An 18084-nucleotide genomic window follows, 5' to 3' on the forward strand; every position below is an offset into this window, starting at 1 on the left:
ACAAAAAACAAATAAAAAATAAGAGTTTAAAACAAGTTTTTTTTTTTAAAAAAAACCCTTGCACGTTTCCTGCAACGAACAGCAGCTAGGTTCAGCATCCTAAATCTGGGTTCACGGTTATGCTTCCAGAACATGCCATGTCTGAACCAATAAATCATACTTGTCGCTTAAGGTGGTAGTGAGTGACCCAGTTCACATAAAATGCCATTCCTCTCTCTTTCAAGCTCTTCTGGTAGGCTTAAGTTATCTCTGAAGGTTGTGGTGGAGAATCTAGCCGAAAATGCAGGTAAAATACTCTGTATTCCAGAGCTTTGTCCTTAATGAGGGGTGGGATAGGCAGTAGTAGCTGGACAGGGAAGGTTTCTGCCTTCCTGGGCAATTGTTTAGAAGGTGCTCGATCTGATGACAAGGGGAGTTTGGGCTTTTAGCGTGTCGTGGGAACCCCGTCCGTTGCCTTGGTAGGTTTTTGGAAATGGGCCACCAACCGAGGGCGTCGCATAGATTGGAGAGATCTATGTGCCACCAAGTTTGTCTGGATGTGTAGAGACCACATTGATGTTTTCCTGGAAGGTCCTTTTGCGGGTGGGGTGTGTACCTGCGTTTGCATCCTAGCAGTCGGAGATGGAAGAACGTGGTCAGGGTCCATTGGGAATCCTTGGGGAGGGGCACAGGCAGATGGAGAGGGTAGAAGAAGCCTTGGCTATTTTTGTCGCTTCTACTCCCCTCCCCTCCTTCTCTCTTCCTTTTCTTCTTCTCTCTTGCTCTCTTTTACTCTACTCGTCTCTCTTCCTCTCTTTTCTTCCTTTTCTCTTTCTCTTCTTTTCCTCTTCATTTTCTTTCTTTTTTCTTCCTTTCTTCCTCTTTCTTTCTTTTTTCCTTCTTCCTTCCTTCTTTCTTTCTTTCATTTTTGCTTCCTTCCTTCCTCTTTTTCTCTTCCTCTCTTTCTTCTTTCTTTCTTTTTCTTTTTTTTCTCTTTTTCCTTTTTTCCTTTTTCCTTTCTTCCTCTCTTCCTCTTCCTCTCTTTTTCTCTTCCTCTCCCTTTCTTTCCCTCTTTCTCCTTCCCTTTTCCTCTCTCCCTCCCTCCCTCCCTCCCTCCCTCTCTCTCTCTCTCTTCCTTCCTTCCTTCCTTCCTTCCTTCCTTCCTTCCTTCCTTCCTTCCTTCCTTCCTTCCTTCCTCCTTCCCTCCCTCCCTCCCTCCCTCCCTCCCTCTCTCCCTTCCTTTCTCTCTCTCTCTCTCTCTCCCCCTTCCCCTGTTGATTGGCACAGATAACCATTGGTATCAGCCAATTCAAAGGATGTTTCTCACTGCAGAGCTGAAAAGGAAAGAGAACGGAAAGAGCCTTCTTCTTTTACCTTGTGGGGGCAGAGGTGGTGAAGAGACAGCTGGCGGTTCCTTCCTGCATCCCTGTAGAAAGAATCTCCGCGAGAGAAGCAGCATTACAGCCGCTCCCACCCTCTGGCCCCTTCCGGCCACTTTTGATGCATGATTGACAGTTGCAAACAGGGCATATGTCAGCGCAGAGAAAGTCAATTGGGGTGGGGGTGGGGTGGGGGGCGTGAAAGTCACAGTCTCCCTCTGGAGGTCAGCTGCTTGGGCACCCATCTGCCCGCCCGCCCCCTTTTTATCCGTGTGCTTGAGATCCTCTTGCAACGTGGGAAATGCCAGGCAGATCTTGCAGGCAACGGTTCGGTAACTTGAGAGCCCTCTGCCAGCCTGCCTGGGCAAGGCAGTGGACGAGGCATGCTGGGAGTGGGGGAGGGGGGAACTGGAGAGGCTGGTGGAAGGGAGACAGAGGGAATAGAAGGTCGGGCCATCCTTTGGGAAAGGGCATCTGGGCGTAACATTTTCTAATCCCTCTTACCGCTTGTGTTCCTGCCTTTCAATAAAGGAGAATATTTGTAGCTCAGGGAAGCAACGAGGGGTCCTTGGTGCTCTCTGAGCTTGGTTTTTTTTTTCCCCTTTCATGACCCAACTAGGCAATATCATCAGCACTAGGAAGAGGAGGAGGATTGGGATTCCTTGATGCTCTCTGAGCTTGGTGGTTTTCTTGCAGATTGTTTCACGACCCAAGTCGGTAACATCATCAAAGTCGCTAACCCTGAGGGGACTTTGAGTAATGAAAGGTCTGCAAGAAAGCCACCAAGCTCCAGAGAGCCCAAAGGATCCCACAATCCTCCTCCTGCCCCCCCCCGCTTCCTTCTAGTTGTGATGACGTTACCCAGTTGGGTAATAAAACGTCTGCAAGAAAACCACCAAGCTCAAGAGAGCGCCAAGGATTCTGGTTCCTGCCCCTTCTTACAGGTGGGTTGATCCTGATTCGGCCGGCCATCCCAGCTGACAAGGCACTTTGGGGTACTCTTGCAACCCCCCCCCCCCCGGGGTGTGGTGGTTCCCCTTGCCATCATTCCTGGCAAGGAGGAGAATAGCTGGTTTGCCAACCAGCCGTGGCAGCTGTGCTTTTCACCCTGGAGCGAAGGTTAAAGGATTTGACCTTGACTGGGAGACCACAAGGAATCCCCCCCCCAAAAAAACTGGTGGGGTGGGAGAGGGATGGAAACATCACAAGGTTAACAAGGCATTTCATTGGGGGAGAAAGCAATGACGTCGCTTGCATGTTGCTGCCAAGGAAATTTATTAGAGTAAAATCCAAGGAGATCTTCTCTTTCTCTCTCCCTCCCTCCCTCCCTCTTTCTCCCTCTTTAAGATGAAATTTAAAATGCATTTCCTTCACTGCAGAGAAGAAGCATCCTTTGTATCTGCTTAAGCTGTATTTTTCTGATCATTTGGATGTCCTAAATTCCTTTTTCTCAGCCCGGAAGAGAGAATTTCTCTTCCCGAGTCTAGCTTACTCTCTCTTGCCTCCAGGTTTCCTTCCTCTCCTTTCTGTTGATTTTCTCCCCTTCCACCCACACCATCATGTCTGTCTGTCTGTCTGTCTGTCTCTCACCTTTATGATTTTTTTGGCAAATAACTCAAAAATGGAGGTCATATTCAAGATACCTTCCTCCTCCTAGTTTCCCCACAATAACAACCCTGGTGAGGTGGGTTGGGGGGTGGAGAGAGAGAGAGGGAGGTAGAGAGAGAGGGAGGAGGGAGGGAGGAAGAGAGAGAGAGGAGGGAGGGAGGAAGAGAGAGAGAGAGAGGGAGGGAGGGAGGAAGAGAGAGGGGGGAGGAAGAGAGAGAGAGGGAGGGAGGAGAGAGAGAGGAGAGGAGGAAGAGAGAGAGAGGGGGAGGGAGGAAGAGAGAGAGGGGGAGGAAGAGAGAGAGAGGGGAGGGAGGAAGAGAGAGAGGAGGGAGGAAGAGAGAGGGAGGGAGGAAGAGAGAGGGGGGAGGAAGAGAGAGAGAGGGAGGAAGAGAGAGAGGGGGAGGAAGAGAGAGAGAGGAGGGAGGGAGGAAGAGAGAGAGGGGGAGGAAGAGAGAGGAGGGAGGAGAGAGAGAGAGGGGAGGGAGGAAGAGAGAGAGGGAGGAGAGAGAGAGAGAGGGGGGAGGAAGAGAGAGAGGGAGGGAGGGAGGAAGAGAGAGAGAGGGAGGGAGGGAGGGAGGAAGAGAGGGGGAGGAAGAGAGAGAGAGGAGGGAGGGAGGGAGGAAGAGAGGGGGAGGAAGAGAGAGAGGGAGGGAGGGAGGGAGGAAGAGAGGGGGAGGAAGAGAGAGAGGAGGGAGGGAGGAAGAGAGAGAGGGGAGGGAGGGAGGAGGAGGAGAGAGAGAGGAGAGAGAGAGAGAGACCCAAAATCACCCAGCTGGCTTTCTTGCCTAAGGAGGGACATGCTGGCTGGGGAATTCTGGGAGTTGAAGTCCACGCTAATCTTAAAAGAGCCACGTTGGGGGGAGGGGTGGAAATCTGGTTTAGAGGCAATTATCTGGATCCAAGCGGAAAGGGAAATGCTGTTGAAGCGCTGAGTGTCAAAACTAGGACAAACCTGGATAAAGCAGGATAAGAGGCTAGAACGTCTGTATCGATGGGTTTCCCCTCTTTCTCTCTTCCTCACCCAACAACTGTCCTCTTGTCTCCAGAAATAGCCCACTGCCAGACCACCTGTCCCCTTCGGTCACCCAAGCATCTCCCCCCTTCCACCAGGAGGAGGGGGTCTTTCTGCCCCCTCTGCCTCCCCCGGTTTTTTACACCCTTGCCAAAAGAAAGGCAATAAGCCCACAATCCCCTCTTGGCGAGATCTCTCCGAGGAGTTAAAGCAAGGATTTCCAAGATCAATCAATCAGAATAGAGTTGGAAGGGACCTTGGAGGTCATCTAGTCCAGGGGTTGCCAACCTTTTGGACCTCAGGGGCCACCAAGTTCATAATTTTAAATCCTGCAAACCAGAGACCCTGGGAAAATCCCCCAAAAAGTCTGCAGGAAAATTCCCCGCCCCGTTTTCCTACCAATCAAACGTTCTTTATTTGGGTTCGCAGGATACCGTCTCCAGCTCCGTTCTCAGGCGGGGGGAGAGAGAGAGAGAGATTGGGAGAGACTTTTGGCTTCATGCAAGGAAAGCAGCAGAAGCCGCAGAAGTCTTTCTTTCTCTCCTCCAAACTCCACCAGAAATGAGTCTTTGCCGGCGCAGCCTCTTGGAGCAGGAGGCCTTGCAGGGTCCCAAAGACTCATTTCTGGCGGAGTTTGGAGGAGAGAAAGAAAGACTTTTGCTGCTTTCCTTGTGTGCAGCCAAAAGCAGAAGAAGAAAGAAGCGGAAAGAAGCAGCCTGGTGGCCAAGCCAGGTAGGTGCATGAGGTGAATGGGGCAAGTTCCCCCCCCCGCCCTTCCCCCCTCCCCTCACTACCTCGTGTTGTTCTCAATGCAAGCGATGCAAGCCTTGTGTTCCCACGGGCCATGTGAGCAGCACAGCCTTGTGTTCCCAGGCAGCCTGGATTAATTGCTTTGGGAGGGGGTGCTTTGGGAGGTGACATTTCTCTTCAGACCACCAAAATTTTCTCGTGGACCACCAGTGGTCCTCAGCCCACTGGTTGGCAACCACGGTTCTAGTCCACCCCTCTGCTGAAGCAGGAGACCCTATATATGTATATCTATATAGGAGATGGTGAGAGTGTCGGTGGTATATCGTGTTGGAAGAAATATCCATCTGGGTTCAGTTCCAAGTGGGAAGAAAGACACTGGAAACATGGAGGCTGATTGGAAAGGTGGCTTATTGATAAACAGGACCACATGGGTCTGAAGTCCTGGGCAGCTGACTCCATGGAGTTGAGAGAGAGGGCTATTTATACCTTCTCTTGGGCTTTGAACTTGAGCTTCCTGTTCCTGTGTAAGAAATGTGTCCTATTGGCTGTAGTCAGACTCCCAGGAGGCATGTGGGGTCGTGTTTGTCTGAACCAAGTTTGTCTGAACCTTGGGCTGAAGCTATGTCCTTAGGGAATTTTGCAATGCAGTGAGCCCTGCTGCTAGATAATCCTATGATGTTCCAGAGGGTCATGTCTTTAATCCCATCACCCTGGAGCTGGAGGTCTTTCGTCTTGTAGATAGGCTGGTGTCATGCCCTTGTCGGAATCTGATTCGGAGGGGGAGGCTGAACAGCTGACAGGGAGTGGGAGTGTGGCTCCGTTGGCTGTGGAAGAAACTGGGGAAGGGCAAAGTCTGGCTGGGCAGAGCAGGGGAGAGGTAGAACAAGAGAGAGGGAATTCAGAAGAAGACTCAGGCCCACCCCCTCTTCACCCTAGGCACGCAGGGCGGAACAGAGAAGAGAGCAGTCTGAGTTGCATGGCTTACAGGGGAGGAAAGGGCCCTGATTCCCTTCATTAGCTGCAGCTGGGAACACAGTGTATAAAAGAGGAAGCTGAGCACAGCAAACTGTTGGGAGCAAATTGTGAATTATCTGGTATTGTTGAGGCTTATCTGGGTTCTGGCGTCCTCCCAACTGTGTGTGTTTCATTATCTTTTGAAGTCTGCAATTCCTTATCCTGCCCTGTCTGGTTAATTGCTGCAGCGTGGTTTGTGTTGGTTTTTATGTATAATTTATATGTACTTTGGGTTCGGATTGAATTTCCTCCACTTAAAGACGGTTCCTGGGAGAGTTTTTCTCCAGCTAGAAGCTCACCTGGACATTGGAGTTGGAGATAATAAAGGGACTCTTATTTGCTTATTTGACTGTGTTGCCTTTGTGCCGCGCCCCTTTGGGTCATCACAGCTGGCTCAGTCTTTCTTAAGGGGCACTAAAATATCTGCTGGGGGCCGAGAGCTGAGGTCCTGTTTCCTTGAAGATTTTTATTTCTCTTTTAGGGGAAATATTTTATCCTGCCCTTTAAAATATTTCTTAAAATATGTCATTCTTCTAAGAGAGGGGTGAGTGCTAACTTTGTACAATTGGAAGAATATTCCCAGACGTTCAGGACCCTGCCTGGATCACAGACTCCCCAAAAAAGCCCCTTCCCCTCTTTGCCTTTCTTTCTTCTGTTACATGCCCAGTGAGACAATCTCCCCCTCCTCCGGCTCCCTCCTCAGCTCAGCCTGTCACATATTATTATATGCTTGAGTGGCCCCAGCCTCTCTGGAGGATCAATGGCTGCCATAGAAACGGCCAATGTCCTTCAGACAGGACAAGGATCAAGGGCAGGAAGTCTAGGATCAGTCGGGGAAGCCCCCTCCCCTCCACAGACAGACCACCCTTCAAGGCCATCTCAACCCAACCGGGCTCGGAGTGTTTTGAAAAAGGATTAGGGCAAATGCTTCCCATGAGAAGCTGTGCTACACGCCCAGGACTTCCGCGCTGGTTGCTAGGAATTCTCCCGATTTGTTTGTATGCTTGTTTCCATTTGTCCGGAATGGTGAAGGGCGGTGATGGCGAAACTTTTCCATATTGTGTGCCAAAAGTGCGTGTGCGTGCGCGCTGGCACCCAGGGGTGGGATTCTACCGGCTCGCACCTATTCGCTAGAACCGGTTGTTAACATTCTAACAGCTCAGCTCTTTTGGAATATCTCAAGGAGACCCACGGGTTAGAAATCAAAAGGCATTGATCTTTTTCTTCCCCCGGGAAAAATTCTCAGCCCTGTGATATCATTATAGGCGGTCCTCGACTTACGACCACAATTGAGCTCCAAACTTCGGTTGTTAAGTGAATGTCATACCCATTTCATGTAATCATAATCACGTTCTAATTATATCTGTTATCTAATACATGCTTGACGAATAAAATAAATTAATTAAAACCGCTATTTTTAGAATCCAGGGCCATCCAGGATGCCGTAACGGCCAGTTTCCCCAACCTAGTTGGGGGCTATTTCTTGCATTCAGTTCTAGGATGGGTTTTCCCCTCCCTTCCCCTCCCCTCCCCCTTTGCTCCCTGGTAATCTCTTGTTCTGCCTGGTATCATTAACCTGATCTAGGGCAGCTGGGTGCAGATTAGAAGGAACCCCCGGAGGCATTGGTTTTAATTCTGTAAAGCATATGGGGAGCGTTTAATTCTATAAAATGGAGAATCCGTCCTAGGGGTTTTTCACTATTCTGACTGAAGCAAAGAAGGAAAGGTAAAGAGTTGTGTTAGCTCTTTTTTGGCTCGGATTGTGGGACGATCAACCTGGACGGTCAACTCTTCCCAGTGGAGACATCCTGTTTTCTGTCTGTGAGCGACTCCAACCCCGGGGGATTCTGGGGGTTGAAGTCCACAGGTCTGAAAGTTGTCAAGGTTGGACCCCACTGTGTCAGGGCTCCAATAAATCCCCCCCTCATTCAAAGCAAAAGCCTCTAGCCGCATCTCGGAAAAAGTAAATTGGTTTATTAGAAATTGTCATGTTGGCGCGTGGCTGGGTGCAGCTGGTACTAAATTACATCATACATTTCACCCTTGACCCTGGTTTTCCCCCCACCCCCTGGATGTGACTTCTCCAATGGGACACATCCGTCTCCAAAAGTCATCCATCATGCTCTCCAATAACCTTCTTATGCTCCGACAACTTTGGGCTGGCGGGATGATTATCTAGGCCAGGGGTGTCCAACCTTGGCAACTTTAAGACTTGTGGACTTCAACTCCCAGAATTCCTCAGCCAGCTTTGCTGGCTGAGGAATTCTGGGAGTTGAAGTCCACAAGTCTTAAAGTTGCCAAGGTTGGACACCCTGATCTTGGCATTTAAGGAATGCCTTGTTCCCCCCTCGCTTTTTCTGGCAGCTAAAAAGACCAAAGGAGTCTCTTTTTGGTTGACACATTGATTTAAACGCTAACGCCCCTCCCTTTATGAGGGGTTTTCACCCCCCAAATCAGCAAACTGACATTTTAAAATACAGCGGGTCCTTGACTGACGACCACATTTTTGAGCCCACAATTTCTCTTGCTAAGTGAGCCATTGGTGAAGTGAGTTTTGGCCCTATTTTACAACCTTTCTTTGCCACAGTTGTTAAGTGAGACACTGCAGTTCTTAAGTTTGTGACGTGGTTGTGGACTGAATCTGGCTTCCCCGTTGCGTTTGCTTGTCAGACAGTCGCAGAAGGGGATCACGTGACCCTCGGGTCACGGCAACTGTGTGAGTCAGTTGCCAAGCCACTGAATTTTGATTCAGGTGACCGTGGGGATGCCAGAATGATCATAAGTGTCAAAAATAAGTCACTTTTCCTCCCCAGTGCCATTGTAACTTTGAACAGTCACTAAACCAACTGTTGTAAGTCGGGGACTATCTGTAAGATTCTGTAGCCTGCAAGAGCATTTGGCTTTCCATCCAGCTATGGGGAGGTGTGTGTGTGTGTGTGTGTGTGTGTGTGTGTGAGAGAGAGAGAGAGAGAGAGAGAGAGAGAGAGAGAAGGATGGATGGATGGATGGATGGATGGATGCAAGGAAGGAAAGAAGGAAGGAAAGAAAGAAAGAAAAAAAGGAAGGATGGAAGAAAGAAAGAAAGGAGGAAAGGAGGAAGAAAGAAAGGAAAGAAGAGGAAGGAAAGAAAGATTGAAGCAAGGAAAGAAGGAAAGGAAGGAAGAAAGAAAAGGAAAGAAGGAAAGAAGGAAAGAAAGATTGAAGCAAGGAAGGAAGGAAGGAAGGAAGGAAGGAAGGAAGAAGGAAAGAAAGAAAGAAAAAGGAAAGAAGGAAGGAAGGAAGGAAGGAAGGAAGGAAAGAAAAAGGAAAGAAGGAAGGAAAGAAAGATAGAAGGAAGGAAAGGAAAGAAAGAAGGAAGGAAAGAAAAAAGAAAGGAAGGAAAAAAAAAGAAAGAAAGAAGGAAGGAAAGAAGGAAAGATAGAAGGGAGGAAAGAAAGAAAGAAAAATGGAAGGAGGGAAAGAAAGAAAGAAAGAAAGAAAGAAAGAAAGAAAGAAAGAAAGAAAGAAAGAAAGAAGAGAGAAATCTGCTTGTCCTTGCTTTCCTCAACGGAATATTTGCCTGCATCCCTCCTGCACCTCAGGAAAAGGCAGAAGCCACGCAAGAGAGAGAACGCAAAGCACCTGCTCCTCGCAAGATGCCATTTCACCAATTCTACCCCGTTGCTCGAGCCGAGCCGAGCCGAGTGGGAGGGCTGGGCCGGAGGGAACTTTGGGCCGGGAGTTTGCAAAAGGAGGCGGCTGGATCTGGCTGGATCTACCGTTGGGAGAGGCACCGTCTTCCTTCCCTTCGGCCGAGACGAGCTGGGAATCCGGGCTTCTGCAACCCCTGAAGGACGAATCAAGGTGGAAGGAAGAAGAACACAGGCTGAGAAAGAAGAGAGAGGGGAGGGGGACACGAGGGGCAACCTTGCATTGACCCCCACTCCCACCCCAAGGGCTGGGGGGAGACGGGGAAAGACGGCCTAGGCTGGGCTGGGGAGGCTCCCCACAGAAAACGGGGCAAGTCCTTGACCTACAATGACATTTGAGCCCGGCATGTCTGTTGCTAAGTGAGACATGTGTTAAGGGAGGCCTTGCCTCATCTTACGACCTTCCTCGCCCCAGCTGTCAATCGCTGCAGTCGTTCAGGGAGTACCCCGGTTGTTAAGTGGATCGGGCTTCACCCCCCCCCTTGACCCTGACCAGAAGGTCGCAAAAGGGGATCAGGTGGCAGCAACAGTCATAAGGATGAGCCCACGGTAGCCAAGCATCTGAATTTGGATCCTCGCGACCAGGGGGGAGGCCACGAAGGTCGTTAAGTATGAAAAACGGCCCTGAGTCAGCATTTGTCAGTCCCGTTGTCTCGTTGAATGAAGGGTCTTCCAACTTGGCCAGTTTAAGACTGGTGGACTTCCACTCCCAGAATTCCTGAGCTAACATGGCTGGAGGAGGAGGAATTCTGGGAGCTGAAGTCCACCAGTCTTAAAGCTGCCGAGTTTGGGGCCCCCTGATTTAGCAGGTTCTTAACAGAATTAGGATTTCTGTAGGATTTAAGGCAAGAGCCTTCCAACTTGACCAGTTTAAGACTGGTGGACTTCCACTCCCAGAATTCCTGAGCTAACATTGACTGGAGAAGGAGGAATTCTGGGAGTTGAAGTCCACAAGTCGTAAAGCTCTCGAGTTCAAAGACCCCTGCTTTGAACGGTCACTAAATGGAACTGCCGTAAGTCGAGGACCACTGCACACCTCCCTTTGCTCAAGATAGCCCTTCAGCCCGTTTTTAATCTCTCTGGGGTCACCCAGTAAGTCTTTGGACCGGAATAAGCAGAATAAGCCAGCAAGGCCCCCAATGCACCCAGGTGACTCTCTAAGAAAGAGGAAGGGGCCCTGAGACCCTGCACTCCAGGTCCCCCACCCGCTTCCCTGCATCGTCCTTGGATTCTTCCCTTGTCACCAAGCAGCATTTCTTTTTTTTTTAATCTCCCTGGAGACGAAAGCAGCATCTTCAGTGTGGATTTTGCTCTTTGAAGCCACCTGGGCTTCCTGACGATGCAAAATCTCCCCGCTTGAGCCTCAAACAGGGGCAGCATCTCTGCAAAAAAAGAAAAAAGAAAAAAGAAAAAAGGGGATGCTCTTCCTTGGTGCTCTCCAAATGGAGCCGGGTGGGAATTAGGAAGGGGTCCTTAAGGCTGGGACTAGGTGGATGGGTGGGTGGGTTTTATGCTAGAGAAAGGAAGAGAGAGAGAGAGAGAAGGGGAGAGAGAGGGAGGGACAGAGGAAGAGGGAGGGAGAGAAGGAGGGAGGGAGAGAGGGAGGGAGGGGGAGAGGGGGAGGGAGAGAGAAAGGAAGAGAGAGAGAGAGAGAAAGGGAGGGAGAGAGAAAGGGAGAGGGAGGGAGAGAAGGAGGGAGGGAGAAGGAGAGAGGGAGGGAGAGAGAGAGAGGAAGAGAGAGAGAGAAAGGGAGAGAGAGGAGGGGAGAGGAAGGGAGAGAGAGGAGAGAGGAAGAGGAAGGAGAAGGAGGGAGGGAGAAGGAGGGGGAGGGGGGGAGAGGGAGGAGAGAGAAAGGAGAGAGAGAGAGAGAGGAGGAGAGAGGAAGGAGAGAGAGGGAGAGAAGAGGAAGGGAGAGAAGGAGGGAGGAGAAGGAGGGAGAGGGGAGGAGAGAGAGGAAGAGAGAGAGAGAGAGAGAAAGGGAGAGAGAAGGAGGGAGAGAGAGGGAGAGAAAGAGAGGGAGGAGAGAGAGAGGGAGAGATTTTGCTCTCAGCTCTGCTCAGGTGCTCCTTGGAAAGGCCTGGCTACTGAACTACACCAAGTGCCCGTGAGATTACTTGTACCTGGATTAATTCCCACCTCCCTGTCGCTGGTTCTCCCCACTCAGGGCAGGGTGAGGGAATGCATAAACAGCCTCTGCAGAAAGCGAAGGCGGCTCTGCTCTGCGGCTGAGTTCCTCAGGCCGATCACTCCACTGAGCAGGAATGGAAGGGAAGGTTTAAATGCCTCTGGTGGTATCCAAGTCGTCTTGTGTCAAGGTGACCCTGGCTGTAATTTGAGCCTTTCCTCCTCCTCCTCCTCCTCCTCCTCCTCCTCTGATTTCTCCTCCTTCTCCTCCATAAATTTTGTTGCAAGGGTTTTCCAGTTGCTTATAGACAAACATTTTGCTGGCTGGGGAATTCTGGGAGTTGGAAGTCCACAAGCCTTAAAGCGTCCAAGGTTGCAGACCCCCCCTGGCTCTGTAGAAAGAACAGGTGGTGCAGAAGATGGATTCAGATAGGGAGAAACCGATAAGCTCCACATTGCTGTTGCAAAACGGCGCACGGAAGGAAGGACGAGGCGCCTCCCCTGGTTAAAACTGCCCCGTTGCCTCCAGCCAGAACAGATGCAAAGCCAAGAGCTATCCCTTCAGCACCACGGCCTGCAAGCCGCGGAGAAGCATGGGGCTTCGTGCCCAAGAGAGCCGCGTGCTGGGAAATTGTTGGCAAAAGATCTCCGCTCTGAGGCCTGGGAGGAACCAAATGGAAAGCGAGCAGCCCCTGGGTCACTCCTCCTGAATTATGCTATTATATACCCTTCTCTCTAATGAACAACAACAGATGAAAGGGAGCCTGTCTGTGGCTAGGAATTAGTCAGCGCCGAGAAAAGGATGTACCGGTAGAAGCCGGGAGCTGAGGTCAATGAAATCGAATTGCAAAATGATTCTCTTGGCCTTGGTAACACAGGCAAGGGAGACTATGAATGACTCGAACTTTTCTTCTTCTAAGGAGCAGGAACCAAAAGGATTATATAGGACAGCGGTGGCTAATCTTTTTGGGGCTCCCGTGCCAAAAACTGTGCGCGCTTGCATGCCAGCACCCAGGAGGCAATGTGCGTGCCCCCACCCCCATATTCCCTGCGCAGGCATGCACAATCCCCCCTGCCGCCGCCCCCTTACCTGCACTGAGCCTCTCAGCCGATTTTCGGCCCGTTTAAGGCCTCCCAGAGGCTTGAGAAAAGCTTTGCAGGCGAAAAATGGGCCCGTTTCGTCACTTCTGGTATTTCCAGAAATACAGGAAGTGATGAAATGGGCCTATTTTCCGGCCTGCAAAGGCTTTCCTCAAGCCTCTGGGAAGCCAAAAAAAAGGCCTCAAACAGGCCGAAAATCAGCAGTGAGGTGTGTGCATGTGCAGTGAGGTAAGTTTGCCTGCAGCTTGTGTGCCAGCACAAATGGCTCTGAATGCCACCCGTGGCACACATGCCATAGGTTCGCCATCACGGATATAGGACGTCCAGAACCTAGGGCTATTAATTAATCAGAATAGAGCTGGAAGGGACTTTGGAGGTCTTCTAGTCCAATCCCCTGCTTAGGCAAGAAACCCTATAACATTTCAGACAAATTGTTGTCCAATCTCTTCTTTAAAACCTCCAGTCTTTGAGCATTCACAACTTCTGGAGGCAAGATGTCCCACCAATTAATTGTTCTCACTGTCAGGAAATTCCTCCTTAGTTCTAGGTTGCTTCTCTCCTTGATGAGTTTCCACCCGTTGCTTCTTTGTCCTGCTTTCAGGTGCTTTGGAGAATAGCTTGACTCCCTCTTCTTTGGGGCAGCCCCCCAAATACTGGCACATTGCTATCATGTCCCTCCTAGTCTTTCTTTTCCTGATTGACTTTGCTAGTATGCGAAAAGTTGCTGGACTTGATAAACTTATTATCCGTTCCAGCATGATCCGTGTTGGAGCCCACTATTGTAATGTCCCAGACAAGCACATTTTCACTCTCCCCATTGTTCTTCTAGATCTAGAATGATCTTGTTTATTTATTTTTATTTCCCAACGATCCCAGCTGAAGTTGGAGGTGAGAAGTGAATGATGTTCACCCTTCCCTTTCCAGTGTCACATTATTCCCTCCCTTCACTGATGAATTGATCTGTTGCTTCTTGGACGTAATTTAGTTGTGTTACTGAATAAACAAGTCGGCGATAGTGACAATGGGAAAGGCAGGGGCTGTCAGCCTTTAAAAGCAGGCCAGGTCAGGAAGAAGAATTTAGATCATGTGACCATGGAGATCAATGGCGGGATTCAATTTTTTTTTACTACCAATTCTGTGGGCATGACTTGGTGGTTGTGGCTTGGCTTGGTGGGCGTGGCTTAGCTTGATGGGCGTAGCTTGGCGGGCATGGCTTGGCAGGCATGGCTTGCTGGGCGTGGCTTGGTGGGTGTGGCAGGGGAAGGTAACTGCAAAATCCCCATTCCCTCCCCACCCCACTAACCTGCTTTCCAGCTCCATTCTCCTGTGCAGGGCAACCAAAGAAGACCCAGCCGATCAGCTGGGACTCGGGAGGCAGAGAATAGATGGGGTTGATGGGGCCAGTCAGAGATAGTATTTGCCAGTTCTTGGAACTACTCAAAATTTCTGCTACCAATTCTCCAGAACTGGTCAGAACCTGCTGAATACTACCTCTGTTCCCCAGCCCACTAACCTGCTTTCCAGGCCCATTCTCCTGTGCAGGGCAACCAAAGAAGACCCAGCTGATCAGCTGGGACTCAATGGGAGGAGGAGAAGAGATGGGGTTGGCGGGGCCAGTCAGAGGTGGGATTTGCCGGTTCTCCAAACTACTCAAAATTTCCCCTACCGGTTCTCCAGAACTGGTCAGAACCTGCTGAATACCACCTCTGAGGTGGCGGGGGCGGGGAGAAGGAAATCTGAAAGGGCAGTGCAGCAGTTTGAAAGTGAAAGTATATTCCAACTCTTATCTTTAAAAGATTGTAACTAAAATACCAGAGCTTTTGCCCTGGAATATATTTAATGGGAGAACGGGAATGATGACACCCAGCCTGCTCAATTAGAGAATCTGGTTTATGAGATGCCCAGGGAGGAGGGGAAACAGGGTCACAGGTGATTGTAAATGACATATGTCAGAGTTGGCTTCATACAGGGCAGTGCCAGCATGTCGCCTCTCATAAATCCTTGGAAGTTGGTTGAAGTTTGGCTCGAGAATCATGATTTAATTAGAGCGATGGCTGGAATCCTGACACCGGCCTCTCCAAAGAGAGTCAAATTGAAGTAGTCTTGAATTCGTTCTCAACTTACTCTCCTCCTGGTCTAAGCTCAAGTTTTACCCGCAGTCACCCCATCACTTCTCCCAAAACCATGACTGTGCTTTTCTACGGAGGCGCCCTATGACGCCTCCTGGAATCTATCGTTTTCCTTGCACGAGACAATGGGAGATTTAAGCCCAAGTGACGTGAAGGAGACCAGCTTGAAAAGAACCAGTGGAAAAAAAAAATGTGGGGAATTTCTCCTTCTGTCCCTGGGTGAATCTGAGTCTCTCGATCGATTAATAGCTCTTGTAGTATTGATGGTGGGGAAAAAGAGATGTTCTCCTACTGCGACTTTGCTCAAGCATTTTGCAGCCGCTGAGAGGCCCAGAATTACTGCGTCCTCCTCCATCTCAGTCGCGCTGGACTTAAAAAAATCATGGAGAAGCAGGACAAATCCTTCATATTCCTTTTCTTGTCCCCTTGCTGCTGTGCAAACCCCTTCTTTCTGGTTGCCACAGTGACTCCGAGTCACGTGGCCCTCCCTCCCATCTAGTTGCCATGGAGATGGGATGAAGGATGAAGGAGGCTAAAAATTGGTACCAAGGCCTAGAGATGCTGTGAATCCTGGCAACAGCCTTGATCTGGAGGGGATTGGGATCGAGATGGAGAATGGGACTTAAGAGTTGGAAAACAGGACGATTCTTTGGGTTGAAGGGACAGGTAATCCTTGATTTATGATCGCAATGGAGCCCAACGTTTCCGTTGCTAAGTGAGACGGCTGTTCAGTGAGTTTTGTCCCATTTTTACGACCTTTCGTGCTACCGTTAAGTGAATCACTGCAGTTGCTAACACAGTTAAGTGAATCTGGCTTCCCCATTGACTTTGCCTATCAGAAAGTCACAGAAAGCGACCACATGATCCCGGAAACACGGCGACCGTCATATACATGAATCAGTTGCCCAGCCTCCAAATATTGATCACGTGATGCTGCAATGGTTATATAAAAAAACGGTTCTATGAAAAAGTCACAGCTCACTTTTTTCAGTGTCCCCGTAACTTCAAATCGTCACTAAATGAACAAAGTGTCACTAAACGGTTGTAAGTTAAGGACTTACCTGTACCAATAGATTGCTTCGTAGTGCAACTCTTCCAAAATCCACACCAAAATTCTGCAGATGGTGGAGTGGGGGTGGGTGGGGGGAGGACGAGAAGGTGGCATAGCCTCATAAACACATCAAACTGAAAACTTCCCACTTAAATTTCGTTAGTCACTCTACAGTAACTTCTTGTATTGCTGAGCCAAAGAACACTTAAAAGGTGGAGCTGCAGCCAAACATCGCTTTTCAAAGACAGACATCTCTATATCTGTCCGTTTCCCGAAAATATACTTTTTCCCCCCCAAATGGATTGGTTCTAAAATCCTGTTCTGTTCAATAACAAGATTAAAAAAAAGAAAGCCAAAGGACAAATATGAAATTGGTGACTAAAGACACATTTTAAACCAGGGAGTGTCCAACCTTGGCAAATGTAAGACTAGTGGACTTCAATTCCCAGAATTCCCCAGCCAGCTGGCTGGGGAATTCTGGGAGTTTAAGTCCACAGGTCTTCAAATGGCCAAGGTTGGACATCCCTATATTTTGGACTGTACGGTTCTCCTGAACTCTTGCAGTTGCAACAAAATATTTGGAAATTAAGTTAGCCTGTGTCCTATATATTGCATGAACTATTTGGCTATTTATGATTTAGCCTCCTGGGCAAATCAGGCAATTGGTATGTTTAATAATCATCTTAGGTGTTCGTGTGAACCCAGTCAGCATTTAGTAATATCTGCATTTGTAGAGGTCAACAATGGCATAATTTATTGTTGGTACACAGTAAGTTATTAAATCCCCCCCCTTTTTTTTTATTTATAGGATCAAAGACTAGTTTTTCAAACTTAGCGACTTTGGGGACAAGTGGACTTCAACTCCTAGAATTCCCCAGTCAGATTTCTGGGAGTTGAAGTCCACACATCTTAAAATTGTTGAATTGAGAAGCACCAGATAAAGTAATCATCCAAAGCTGAGATTTAGGACCACAAATGTTCTTATATTTTACTTTTTCTTTTCTTCTTTTGCTTCTGGTTAGGGTTAGCTTCTGGCTAGGTCTCGCCTCTCTTGTTATCATGCTTTCTATCTGCAACAAAGCTAAAAATATATTTGAGTACTCCTGAAAAATACTGAATCTGGTCTAGTATGTGTAGCAGATGTTCCCTCAATAGAGGATTGTTTCGCATTTGTTCCATGAACTTTCTAAGTTGCAAAGATCAGAAATGAAGCTTTGAAGATGGCTTCTTTGATTGGCCAACCCTATTATTCTTCTGCTGTGCTTATTCTCTGGTTTATATTTGTCGGTTGTCTGTAGCTACTTTATATATATTCTAGCTACTTTATATATATTCTACTTTTTACTTATTTGTAGCTACTTTATATATATTCTACTTTATATATATTTAAGGGGTGTGCATAAGTGCACAATCGCGCCTACTGGCCCTGTCCTATTGTCCCCATTTATTCGTACCCTTACTGTATTCTTACTCATGTTTATACTTATACCTATTATCTTATAAGCGATTGACAAATCAAATAAATCAAATAAATAAAAATATTCTCATGTCTGGGTTAACAGCTGCATTCCCACAACACATTCAGCCTGAATTAACCCAGTCTCTGCCTTGTGTAGCACACTAAATCACACTGAGCTCACCACAAATTGGACCCCCACCCAAACCAAGGTTGAAACAGCCCCCAGTTGACCCCCTGAGACCCGAAATTGACGGATGAAATCCAGCATGTTGTGTGAATGCAGCCTAGTGTGCGAATGCAGCCTATAGGTGGTTTTAAGAACGTCCTTGGTCTGTGCTGTGTACGAATCTACTGCGGACCGGGCAGTAGTGTGACTTTGGGGTTGTGCAGGACTGTGCATTTGTGCAGGGTGTGTGTGTGCAGGGCTGTGCATTGAACCCCACTCTGTGGATCGGGGCCTGGTGCAGAACATGGTTGACCGAGTTAATCATAGAATAACAGAGTTGTAAGAGACCTTTGGAGGTCATCTAGCCCAACCCCCTGCTCTAGCAGGAGATCCTATTCCAGCTATTAACCTCCAGCTAGGATCGAATTCACAGCCTCTTGATGGCGAGGTGAAAAGTTTACGGGTTTCCTTTTCGTAGGGATGAGAAATGAGAAAGGAAGGCGGGAGGGTAGATCCTTCAGATCTTGAGGTGTTCTACCTACAGGGGTTGGCGTGTGTCGCACCCAGAAGGGGTGGGGGCGTGGGATGGGGGGCATCCAGGAAGCTGGGACCATAGGCCTCGA

General features: G+C 48.9%; 1 protein-coding gene across 1 annotated transcript in view; it reads left to right on the forward strand.

Moving 5' to 3' along the window:
* Nucleotides 1–207: 207 nt before the first annotated feature.
* ATP1A3 (ATPase Na+/K+ transporting subunit alpha 3) overlaps nucleotides 208–18084 on the forward strand; it is a 58529-nt gene continuing 40652 nt past the window's right edge. Inside the window, exon 1 of the mRNA XM_087940102.1 lies at nucleotides 208–286. Within this exon, the coding sequence (XP_087796228.1) occupies nucleotides 281–286 (6 nt within the window). The 5' untranslated portion in view covers nucleotides 208–280. The remainder of the gene's footprint in view (nucleotides 287–18084) is intronic.

This window comes from Pseudonaja textilis, chromosome 10, assembly GCF_049901715.1.
Source record: "Pseudonaja textilis isolate UNSWEBS1 chromosome 10, rPseTex1.2, whole genome shotgun sequence".
In the NCBI taxonomy this organism is placed as follows: Eukaryota; Metazoa; Chordata; class Lepidosauria; order Squamata; family Elapidae; genus Pseudonaja; species Pseudonaja textilis.